This window comes from Acanthaster planci, linkage group LG16 (genome assembly GCF_054643075.1).
Source record: "Acanthaster planci isolate LZ-2023a linkage group LG16, COTS_SCS, whole genome shotgun sequence".
In the NCBI taxonomy this organism is placed as follows: domain Eukaryota; kingdom Metazoa; phylum Echinodermata; class Asteroidea; order Valvatida; family Acanthasteridae; genus Acanthaster; species Acanthaster planci.
Window position 1 is genome coordinate 11,766,767 of NC_141792.1, and position 12,785 is coordinate 11,779,551.

General features: G+C 41.6%; 2 protein-coding genes across 2 annotated transcripts in view; one reads left to right on the plus strand and one right to left on the minus strand.

Annotated features, from left to right (window-relative positions):
- The first annotated feature begins 1,889 nt into the window (after positions 1–1,889).
- LOC147796499 (uncharacterized) lies at positions 1,890–7,672 on the plus strand. The gene is made up of 2 exons (XM_087147571.1): positions 1,890–2,053; positions 3,282–7,672. The coding sequence occupies exon 2, from the start codon at positions 3,327–3,329 to the stop codon at positions 4,140–4,142; it is 816 nt and encodes a 271-aa protein (XP_087003697.1). The 5' UTR covers positions 1,890–2,053; positions 3,282–3,326; the 3' UTR covers positions 4,143–7,672.
- A 2,988-nt stretch (positions 7,673–10,660) lies between these two features.
- The window catches only part of LOC147796500 (trypsin Blo t 3-like), a 3,179-nt gene continuing 1,054 nt past the window's right edge, over positions 10,661–12,785 (minus strand). The window contains exons 2-3 of the mRNA XM_087147596.1: positions 12,600–12,739; positions 10,661–12,164 (exon numbers count right to left, since the gene is read on the minus strand). Of these exons, the coding sequence (XP_087003722.1) occupies positions 11,979–12,164; positions 12,600–12,739 (326 nt within the window). The 3' untranslated portion in view covers positions 10,661–11,978. The remainder of the gene's footprint in view (positions 12,165–12,599; positions 12,740–12,785) is intronic.

Genomic DNA, 12,785 nt, shown 5'->3' on the forward strand with positions numbered 1-12,785 from the left:
GGCCAAAGCTCAACTGGTGTTGCTCCATTAAAGACAGCAACCGGAATAGTAGCGTCTCCCCTAGATAAAGCTCACGCCCTGAGCAGTCAGTTTCAATCTGTCTTCACCCGGAAAGATTGTCAACTCCTACCTATTTGTAGAAGTCAAACACCTTTCTCCATGGCCCCCATCAAAATTACGACACCAGGTATTATATTAAACTACTTAAAGAGCTGAAACCCCACAAAGCAACGGGTCCAGATGGAATGCTACCTTCAGTTTTGAAAGAGTGTGCTGACAGCATAGCCCCATTACTCTAACAAATTTTTCAAAAATCTATCGACACTGTGAGTTACCCAACGACTGGTTAAAAGCTAATATCTCTCCGATATTTAAAAAGGAAACCGTGACCCAAGTAATTACCAGCCGGTCTCACTGACGTCTATACCGTGCAAACTAGTAGAGCATATTATCTACACAAGTGTCATGGACCATTTTAAGGAAAACAACATCATAAAATTTAATGAAGAACAACATGGCTTCCGTAGGGGGCGGTCATGCGAAACACAATTGACGCTAACAATTAACAACCCAGGAAAAATACTTGACTGCCAAGGTCAAGCAGATGTCATCATAACAGATTTCAGCAAAGCTTTCGACACAGTTCCTCACAAATATCTTTTCCTGAAATTTCGACAGTCAGGTATCACAGGAAACCTAGACAGCTGGTTTAATAGAAAGGCTTTCTCACCAGGAGGACACAATCCGTTGTTTTTGGCTGAGGTTTCTACATCATCAGTCAGGGTATAATCTGGAGTCCCTCAAGGCACTGTCTTGGGGCCTTTACTCTTTACATAAATGATCTCCCTGTAGGTATAAGATCCCAAGTACGCCTTTTCGTCGATGACTGCATTCTCTATCGATAAATCAAATCTGAAGGAGACAGGGTGGTCCTTCAAAGTGATGTTGACACCCTATGCAACTGGATATCTAAATGGCATATTAAATTTAATATAAATAAATGTTGTGTGATGCATATTACTCATAAACAGAAACCCTTCCAAACCTTTTAGATTATGATAGATTCTGTTGCAAATCATAAGTACCTTGGCGTTGAACTAAACAGCAAATTAAACTGGACAGACCACGTAAACATCACGGCAACCAAAGCGGACAAGGTCCTCGGTCTTCGGCGCAGAAACTTTTACAGTTGCTCCCGTAAGGTCAAAGAAACCCCCAGCTTACACAAATTGGACCACTGTGCTTCAGTGTGGGGCCCTTATAAGCAAGACCACAAAAACCGGTTGGAAGTAGATCAACTAGATTCGTCTGTATAAGACTCAAGAAGGACCAGCAGTGTCTCCTCTATGATATATCTGAATTGGGTTGGGAATCACTGGGAAACCGCCGGCCCGTATCCAGACTCTCACCCCTGTTTAAATCAATACATCATATGATAGCCATCAACACTGACAAGTATCAAATCAAACAAGCCGCCGAAAAAATTCACACCCGGAAATCAAATGCAACTTCCTTTTTTCACCTCACATCAAAAAGGATTGTTACAAATACTCATTTTTGCCAAGAACCATAGTTGAGTGGAACCTACTGCCAACAGACGTACGACAAGTAACTACAGCTGACAGGCTGCAGACAACATTAATCAACATGGACCTAACTACTTCTGTCGGGGGGCGCACCTCGACACACCTGCAACAGTATCGTTTGAGGAGTTTGTTCGCAGAACCAAGAAGAAGAAGAAGAAGTTGTGCGTTAACTTCCGGTTGTGATTGTGCAGTGGGCGTGGTTTAAACTGAATTGACGTCACATTTATGAACCGGATATATAGTATCCATGTCACTGACCTGTTTTCTGCACTGCTCGCAGTTTTTCTTTGCTGCGTGAACAGAAAAATCTGTGCATGCAGTACAGGCGTGATACTAGGCCAACAATCACTCATGGATACGTGCATTTTGTTGCGCTTACAAAGGGTTAAATGTACATATTATAGGCTTGAAAAATCTGGAGAATTTCAGACCCTGTGCGATCGTCGTCAGGTACTAACGAGAAAGTGGTGAGTAAACACTGTGGTTTTTCAGAAAGGGTACTGGGCATGCTGGGTCAGTGAGTAGCCCCACTAGTGTGGCACGGACTCTCACTCGAGCGGGAGTGAGAGTCCGTGCCGCCGGGGTAGGTCAGTGGGTAGGTTTCATTTTTTCATAGTCCACAAAGTTTCAGAAACTATTGGCTATAGGTACTTCAAGCCTGCTCTCATGGGAAAATATTTTTAGAAAGTGGAATATGCGTCACCAGTAATTTACCTCAGGAATCAAAAACAGATGAGATAGGCCGAGGCCTACTGAGATAGTTTGATTTATTAAACTTCATGTGCAAGACCCTGCCTGAGCTGAGGCCTACCGTCATTCATTCCTCCCCACTGCCTGTGCAGCGTGCTCATGAGTAGGGAAGGGCAAATGTGTTTCACAGTTTTCAAGAAGTGGCTGTTCTAAAACCCCCATCGACCCCCAAGACCACTGATTCCAGTCACGCGCTCACTCATCGTTTTTAAGATCACAATTTTTTTAGTTTTGGAATATTTTGAACGAATATATAGGCCTATGCAATCACAAGCGAAACATGGCCCGGTCGAAGAGCTGTTTTGTGTAGGCCTTGAACTAGTCGAGGGGTTCAAAGGTTTAGGCAAGGTCGTGGGGGTCATGAGAGAGGTTTCAGAGTACCCTCACACTGAGCCATTGTCACGCAAAATAATGTGGGTTATCCCTGCTCTGTGGTGAAATTCAGTGCGCACCTGTGCACACTATAAATGTTAACCTGTACGTGCTATCTTAAAGTTAATTTTTTTCTTTCACGTTTTTTGATGTGTCATCATGCAGATTCGATTCAGCCGTAGAATCGCTTGTGACATCCCATGTCATGAATTAATAATGGATTTTTATACATCTGCTAAAAAATTGATTTTGGAGCTGTTTGGTACTTCAATGGCGCATGCCCAAAATGAAGTGCATGCAAGTTTATTCATAAAAACGTACACGTATCCGCTGATCCCCTAACTTATTTTTGAAGTTTTCCATTGTAGACTTAAGCCAAAAAGATGCTATATTACAGTTTAAGGAATGTCTCATACATGAATTTCATTCAGCATTTGTTTTATTGTGTGGTAACTTCATTTCCCCTGTTCTTAAACAGTGCTGTCCTTAGTTGTCACTCCTAGACCTTTATGTTATTCCCTAGTCCTCCTGTACTGGAGATAATTATTTTCAATTTGTTTTCATATTTCACAGGCTTTTGCTTACGTGTGACTGATTTGTGACCTTTAACCGTTGAGCATGGCCGAGCCGACGCCGTCCCAGCATCGCATTTTCTGCTGGTCAACTCCCCGTTCCCTCTCAACGGCCTTCATGAAATGTCTGTCGATGACAGAGGGTGCCATGGCCTGGATGGAACCATTCAGCACAGCGGAGCATTTTGGTCCCGAGGGACGCTTAGCACCTCCTGAAGAGGTCCCCGCCGAGCCTGACTACAAGCATGCCTGGATTCAAGAGAAGTTGGAGGGTGACTTTGAGGGTCACAGCTTGGTCTTCGTGAAGGACCTGGCCTATGCCGTCTCGGACAGGCTTCAGTTTCTCCCAACGGGTTACTACCATTCTTTCCTGATCCGCCATCCGCTGAAGAGTTACATGTCCTATTACCGCTTGTTTGAGAAGATGTTTGGGGAGGAAGGCAGCGCTCACCTCAAGGGCTGGCTGCCAAGGAAGGGGTTCGGGTACGGGGAGCTTGCAGACCTCGCTGATTATATTGAGCAAGACCTCGGACAGCCGCTGGTGATTGTTGATGCCGACGACATCCTGAGACAGCCGAAGGTCATGGTGGAGAAGTACTGCCGCGCTCTGGGGCTGCCATTCTCCGATGCCATCCTGACCTGGGAGCCGGGTATCCCCAAAAATTGGATCGTGCCAAAGTCAGTGAGAAAGACAGACGAAGACTACCATTGGATGACCACAGTGTTAAGCAGCCAGTCGTTCAACAGCAGTCATCAGACAACTATCAGTCAAGATGAGGTGCCTCAAGTCGTGCAAGAGATGCTTGAAGTCGCTCTACCCTTTTATGATAAACTTTATGCAAAGCGTCTACTCCCATCTTAGAAAGATTTGTTACTAATGTGGGGAATCAGTTACTGGAAATAAATCTAACCACCATGACCTCACTGCAGCTGTGAATTTTCACGCAAACATAATGTAGTCCATTACTGGAATGAATATGTATTCCTTATTTAGGTAGAATAACTTGAATAGTTTTATTATTTAGTTGCTTGGAAATTAGTACTAAATCCTGGTCAGTGATTGTTGGATGTGAACTATCCTAAGCAGTACGGGTGAAGGCACGGATATAGTTTGAAAAACTTTGATGGGGTGCGTTTTGTTCTTCCAGAACTTATGCGATCGCTGGAGAGCTGAGCCAAAGACACCGTACTCTGAGAGCAGGCTCCATAAAAGCCAATGTTTTAGTTTAAGGCTGCTTCCTTTGGCCGGGGAAACACTGGAAAAGAAAAGGGGGATACTTTGCGACTGGTGAATAATTTTTTTCCGGGTAACTCATTTATTTCTCTATGTTCAGTTCACATAACACAAGATGTACTAGATTATTCTGAACATTATTAATAAACTAAATATGGAAACGTAATCACCAAAATTAGCGTCGCGGTAACCTCACTCTTGAAAAAGTCCAGAGTATAAGTCCCACTTTGAACTAAATCTTCGATTATCATTGTTTACAATATATAAATGTTTTTCACAGAGATAGTACAGCTTAACCTCCTTTTTAAAAACTAAGAAAGAGGGGAGTCTATTGTTCATTTTTTGCTCTATAGATATTGAATCTAGTGCATAGAAGTATTGAATTAAGACGTTATAAAGTAACATTAATATTACCAAATAGCATAGTCTGATTGTCCAAGTACAAACTTATACATTTTTCTCCTTAATCCACGAAACTAGAGAGGACCAAAAGTTTCCTGAATAAGTTCAGCTACAGAAAAGATGAATTAGGCATTCTTCCACAGTTTTACAAAAAGTACAAGTGTTGGAATCAGCCTTGTTGATTTTGAAAAGAAAGATTGGTGAATAATTAGCTGTTCCCAATCTCAGTTGGGAACAGTATTGTAACTGTTAAAGTTTTTTTTCCTTTTTTTTTCTTTTCCACTTTTTTTTTACACTTTGGCAATTTTTCATCGTTTTCAAACTTGGTAAAGTAATTAACCATCATCAGAAGATATGCCCCAAACCTTTTTGTAATCCTGACGACGTCAGGGATCGCGTGACCTCAATTCAAATGTTCATTCTTTACAGTCTAATAACTAGTAAACATTTGACCGATTTATCTCAAATTTGGTATGCACATAGTCAGGGACGTGTTATAGATGAAAATTAATATCTTGACCTCATTTGACCCTTACTTCCGGTTTGACCGGAAGTTGTATTTGAAAACAAAAATCATATCTTAATGAACTTTAAGTCCCATCAATTTCAAACTTGGTATTGTAATTAACCATCATCAGAAGATATGCCCCGAACTTTTTGTAATCGTGACGTCATCAGGGGTCACGTGACCTAAATTGAAATGTTCATTCTTTACAGTCTAATAACAAGTAAACATTTGACTGATTTATCTCAAATTTGTTATGCACATAGTCAGGGACGTGTTATAGATGAAAATTAATATCTTGACCTCATTTGACCTTTACTTCCGGTTTGACCGGAAGTTGTATTTGAAAACAAAAATCATATCTCATGAACTTTAAGTCCCATCAATTTCAAACTTGGTATTGTAATTAAACTTAATCAGAAGATATGCCCCGAACCTTTTTGTAATCGTGACGTCATCAGGGGTCACGTGACCTCAATTCAAATGTTCATTCTTTATAGTCTAATAACTAAAAAACATTTGACCGATTTATCTCAAATTTGGTATGCACATAGTCAGGGACGTGTTATAGATGAAAATTAATATCTTGACCTCATTTGACCTTTACTTCCGGTTTGACTGGAAGTTGTATTTGAAAACAAAAATCATATCTTATGAACTTTAAGTCCCATTAATTTCAAACTTGGTATTGTAATTAACCATAATCAGAAGATATGCCCCGAACCTTTTTGTAATCGTGACGTCATCAGGGGTCACGTGACCTCAATTCAAATGTTCATTCTTTACAGTCTAATAACTAGTAAACATTTGACCGATTTATCTCAAATTTGGTATGCACATAGTCAGGGACGTGTTATAGATGAAAATTAATATCTTGACCTCATTTGACCTTTACTTCCGGTTTGACCGGAAGTTGTATTTGAAAACAAAAATCATATCTCATGAACTTTAAGTCCCATCAATTTCAAACTTGGTATTGTAATTAAACTTAATCAGAAGATATGCCCCGAACCTTTTTGTAATCGTGACGTCATCAGGGGTCACGTGACCTCAATTCAAATGTTCATTCTTTACAGTCTAATAACTAAAAAACGTTTGACCGATTTATGTCAAATTTGTTATGCACATAGTCAGGGACGTGTTATAGATGAAAATTAATATCTTGACCTCATTTGACCTTTACTTCCGGTTTGACCGGAAGTTGTATTTGAAAACAAAAATCATTCTTATGAACTTTAAGTCCCATCAATTTCAAACTTGGTATTATAATTAACCATCATCAAAAGATATGCCCTGAACGTTTTTGTAATCTTGACGTCATCAGGGGTCACGTGACCTCAATTCAAATGTTCATTCTTTACAGTCTAATAACTAGTAAACATTTGACCGATTTATCTCAAATTTGGTATGCACATAGTCAGGGACGTGTTATAGATGAAAATTAATATCTTGACCTCATTTGACCTTTACTTCCGGTTTGACCGGAAGTTGTATTTGAAAACAAAAATCATATCTTAATGAACTTTAAGTCCCATCAATTTCAAACTTGGTATTGTAATTAACCATCATCAGAAGATATGCCCCGAACTTTTTGTAATCGTGACGTCATCAGGGGTCACGTGACCTAAATTGAAATGTTCATTCTTTACAGTCTAATAACAAGTAAACATTTGACCGATTTATCTCATATTTGGTATACACATAGTCAGGGGCGTGTTATAGATGAAAATTAATATCTTGACCTCATTTGACCTTTTCTTCCGGTTTGACCGGAAGTTGTATTTGAAAACAAAAATCATATCTCATGAACTTTAAGTCCCATCAATTTCAAACTTGGTTTTGTAATTAACCATCATCAGCAGATATGCCCCGAACTTTTTGTAATCGTGACGTCATCAGGGGGTCACGTGACCGCAATTCAAATGTTCATTCTTTACAGTCTAATAACTAAAAAACATTTGACCGATTTATCTCAAATTTGTTATGCACGTAGTCAGGGACGTGTTATAGATGAAAATTAATATCTTGACCTCATTTGACCTTTACTTCCGGTTTGACCGGAAGTTGTATTTTAACACACAAATTGTCATATCTTATTCACTATTCGTTCAATTGCAGTTATATTTGGTTTTCGTTGTACATGCCACTTTTGCAATTATTTGTAATCCAATTTATTGCAAACTTATGGTACTCGTTGACAGTCATCAAAAGACAATAAAAACATTTTGGGAACAGCTATGTGCTTGTTCACAAACACCACTTCTAGTTTGGTTTGGTTTTTTATTTCCATTTTGCAACATTCACAAAATTACATTGAAAAGTATATTTGTAAAGTTTTTGAAGTTATAACTTGTTTCATTAGTATTGCCGTGACTGGTCTGGTCTTATTTTTTTGTAGCGACTACGAGTGTTTTTCGCGCTCATCAATGCCTGTTGAGAGTTGCCATTCAAGTGACGTCTACGCGCTGCATGTGCGTACGCACGCTGCGCTGTCGGCGTGTTTCCACATTGATGACTTGGCCTTCATCGTGTATGCAGCAGGTTCGATGAGCAAGCAGCAGTGCGCACTATTCATGTAAGCGCTGGGTCGTTTAGTCTTGCCCCCAAGGCCGGTGCGCCGTGCAGGTGACATGCACTGGTACGTGGTACATGGTGAGCACAGCCAAATAGCACTACCAATAGAGGGTGTTACATTCACAAGAGATGACCTGCCAGCAACCTCGTTCCCATGGGACCTTTCCCATGAAATATGCAAATAAGGCAGGTGCATGCGCATTACTACCACTGTTTGGCAAAGTTGCTTATATCTATGACGTAACAATACAAATCTCCATGCGCGCGTCACTACTGCCGTTTCTGTACTAGTATAGTTTAACATGAGTGCCCAACTTAAAGACAACGAATTGTTACTTTCCAAGTTCAGGACACTGAAAACCTCACTTAGTTTCGAGAAAAGCATGCTCATGTATCGGGCAAAGGCTGTAATATGGTTTTGATTGACCTTCAACGCTGCAGGTTATGGTTACTGTGAGCTCGCCTACGCTACCGACAGTGTTGACGGCAGCACTTGCCAACTAGTGGTAGTAGTGTGCAGGCACCCGTCCAATTTGCATATTTCACAGGAAACGTCCATAGAGTACCGAAGTGTGACGTCACTGTGGACCAGAAAGTGCAGTGCAAACGAATGGAGTACGTGCGCGTGCTTGTTCTCGCGCTAATGCCTTTACACACTAATGGTGCGCGTGACGTATTCATTTCGGGCTCTGTAAAAGTGAATTTCGATTTTCAATTGATTTCTTTGACCCACCCACTCACAATTTCGAAAAAAAGTCGACATTTAAAAAAAAACATTGAACATTTTGATTGGCCCTTTACCCGAAAAATTCAAGCATACCTCATGCGCTCAAATTACCATGAATAATTGCTCATGTGCACTGTCGAAAACCTTAGTCTGTATGGCGGCCAGTTTTTGGCATGCAGTCCGCACGGGCATTATTATTCATGAACATGGGCGCTTGAAGCATACTCAGAATTTTCCGGTTAAGCCTGCCAGATTCTACGGGCCGTTTTCCGATACTCGACTTCGGCTCCATCTCTGCAGGCTCCAACTGTTTTTTTTTTACCACTCGACTTCGAAGTAGTAAGCGCAAAGGTAAATCTGATAGTAATACAAAACATCAAGTAAGATAAAAAAAAGAGCCAAATATTACAGTACTTCAATTTAATTCCAACGCTTCAGGCCCACAATCAGGGATTGGTTTCGGAGACGCCGCTGGGACGGAGACGAAGTTGAGTATTGGAAAACGGCCCGATGCAGGTTTTTTTTTCTAATTGCTAGTTGTCTCGTGAACGTAGTGCCCTCTACTGGTAGTGCTATTTGGCAGTGCTCACCAGCACGTTTCCTTGCACGGTGCACCGGCCAAAACAGTAAAACCAGCCTTGGGGCAAGACTACGGATCGCTCCTCTACATGTATTTTAAGTACATGGTATACAATTATCACCGCAACATTGGCATTTCTTTGCGTGGCAGGCCATTTGGAATCTCCCAGATCATTAGCCTACACTCTAGCTGAGTTTTGAAGGTTTGTTTACACCAAGTAGTGCCTGTTGGGTAAGCTGAAACGGTTCCGATTCTTATTACATGTACTTTTAATATCATTATATTTCATGATAATTGATATGCAACACCTGTACTTCTCTGCTTTTAACAGGGGCTTGTATTAATTGTTTTTCACTAACTGATAAACAAAAGTCCAATCTCAAAACTGAACGAGCCAAGTTGTCTCGCTGTGCCCAGAGATCATGCCCAACAACCCCCCTCCACAATATCGCGGTGTATTACTTGTCTTTGATTGTGTTTTCCTCGTATATTTAAGCCTTAAACAATATTCTCTAATCTAGTTAGGAAATGTGATGACACTCTAGACATTTATGGGGACGTGAATGTTTCAGACTGTAGGCCCAGCCTCTCACTCGGAAGGGCTGATGGCTGATACGTCACACGGGGTCACAGCTAAAAACACTCAGAGCATTGTGGGTCAATTTCTGCCTGGGGCGCGAACTCACTGAGTGCATGACATAAAGGCTTTTATTGATTCGATATTCTGTCTTCATCTTCCTCATCGCTGAAAATATCCTCATTTTAATTTATTCGTAGGTACAAAATTGATCAAGATGACCAATGATTTGAAATATATCGCCAAAAGACACGTGATCAGTGATGAGGAGATACATTACCATACTGTGATTGCACCAAGGTCATGTCTTATCATATAGCTGACCCTTTACTCGTGCCAAAGCACTGCCCTTTGCTTACAGGAATTTATAACCTTGCGGTCACAGGTCGTGGGCAATGAAGCCAATCACAGTGCAAAGCCTTCAGCCCCAGTCCCAGCGCCCTTTTCGAGTATAGCAGGCACGAAATGGGTAGAGGGGCACAAGTCCAATCCCTGCACACACTCCAGCCTATTGTCACTTAACACATCCCCCCTAGATGTCAGAAAAGAATTTCTGAGATACCAGTTTAACAATAACCAATACAAGGCGGGGGGGGGTCCACTTTGTCCCATAGTTTGCTTCATATGTCTTCGAGCGCTGGGCGACGAGCGAAGCCCAGCCTTTCTCTCAGTCAGCAGTGAGGGCGTCCTAGGACACAAAATCCATTTACAGACATTCTTAAAATTGAGGCTAACTACAATTGCAGTCTGTAGACACAGCAAATAAAACGTTTCACAACCATTTTTTTGTTTTTTGTTTTGCCATTTTATTATTTTCATTTTATTGTTGTCATGTTAGGTGTATCACTCCGACTTGAAATCTTTCTTTGTTATATGTTGACCTGCACAGAGGTCGCTGTTCAGCTTTACTACAGTAAAGGAAAAGACCTTATCCGAATCATTGGCTGAGTTCGGGCGGCTTGTTCTGGTATGTTCACGAACAGCTCGATTTGTTGTTCGTCGGTCGGCCGCTCGATCGCCGGTAGTTAGTGACATGCAACATGGAGGCGTCCATGTAGGCTACGTTATTCGAGAGTTAATGTTTAGATGGGCTGAATTCTTTGCTATGTAAACAGGAACATTCATTTCTGTGTTACGGAAAATAATTAATGTTAATTTTGCAAAACTTCCCATTGTGTATGGCTTTGGAAGCCATCTCTCTACTTTTTGCAGCTGTTCAAAAATCAAAATCTCACGAGTTTCTCCGTTTGTTCCTGTAAAACCCTGACGAGGAGGTGGTCTGTGATCCTGTTCTGAGAACAGTGTTCTTGAGTCGTGTTCCCGCCGGTCGAGTGCGAGAACAAGAAACTCGTGTCAAGAACAGGCCGCCCGAACTCGACCAATATTGTGTCTAGAGCTCCATGGAGACTATATCCTGGACACAATTTAACTTTGGACGTGTCTGATATCAGATTTATTTGTAGGTACGAACTTCCTCGATTTTTTTAACATCAAAATGCACAGTTTGATTCGGAGGAAGCTGTACTTTTTGGTGCCCGATGTTTTGCCTTAATTACTGCCATGGATGAGTCTGATCAATCGAGAATCAGGGTATGCGATGGAGCAGATTACTCAGCATTGAACATGGCCGTTTTCCAATACTCAACTTCATCTCTGTCTCAGGCTTCATTCCCAAAACCAATCCCCGATTGTGGTCCTAAAGCCTTTAAATTGCATTGTATTACTATATTTTTTGGCTTTCTTGCATTTTATTTGATGTTCTGTGGTACTAATAGACTGATTACTGCGCTTACATCTTCAAAGTCAGCTAGTAAAAAGCAGTTGGAGCTTGAGACGGAGCCGACGTTGGGTATTGGAAAACGGCCCATGTTTACTCCTTATCAGTCCCGTCTTGAAATAGGAGCACGTACTACGCTACAGTAATGAGTGATTGAAGGCTCTCATCTATCATAAATCTTTGAAACGGCTCACTAATTACTAAAAAGTTTGTTTCCTTAACATTACTCCCTATGTTTTGATTTTAAGAGGGGGAAAAATAATAGAATCACTCTCATAATCGAGAATCATGCATATGCCAAAGAATGCTGACTTGGAAACACCTAGCATGTCACTTCATTTGACGTCGTACTGGCGATCCAGGAGCAGTAGTAGGCAACTCGGGTGTACACTCCGGGGTAGAGGGGATTGGCGCAACCCCAGCCCCAGCTGACAACTCCCACGAGTGTTGTGCTGGGGGAGTGCGAATTAACGTCGAAGTTGCTGACAAGTGGACCACCGCTATCACCCTAGAAAAGAACGAGACCAACAGAAAACGTGCACTTATTGAATGTCTCTTTGTGTTGTCCTCAACCGAACACGCAAAGAAGATTGCTCCGTTGTGCTTTTCAGGTTAAGGCAACCTGTAGGTTAACAAAATAATTTTAAAAAAGGAATGGATGGCAATAAGTGTTGGATGAGGGAGATCCCTCCATTAGACACGTACCCACGCCTGTATATTTTGGCGAAAGTACGTTCAAATTGGTGATGTTGGCCCGGCGGGGTGTCAGTCTTACCCAAGACCCGGCGAAGAGTGATTAGGAGCCAACTTGTGAAAAGCGTTTGGAAATGCAGATTGAAACTGAGTCTTTGGGAGCGCTGCACTAGAGAGTCAGATCAGACTGACCGGTATATCTGTCTTCTCTGTCGTGCCTTGCTTTTGGGGGTGACCGTGGTTTTCCTACCTGGCAGGAGTCTTTCCCGGCTGCTGCAGCGCAGACCATGTTGTCTTTGATTTTGCCGTTGTAAGCTCCCTTGCTGTTGCATGTAGCGCGATTCACTCCGTTCACCACCGCCTGTCTCAGTGTGGTCGGGAAGTATCCGGCTGGAAGATTGAACATGAATTGAAGTGAAATTATTACACCTTGTCA

Excerpts from the sequence above, each read along its gene's own strand:
- LOC147796499 (XM_087147571.1), top strand. The coding sequence starts at position 3,327 with ATGGCCGAGCCGACGCCGTCCCAGCATCGCATTTTCTGCTGGTCAACT.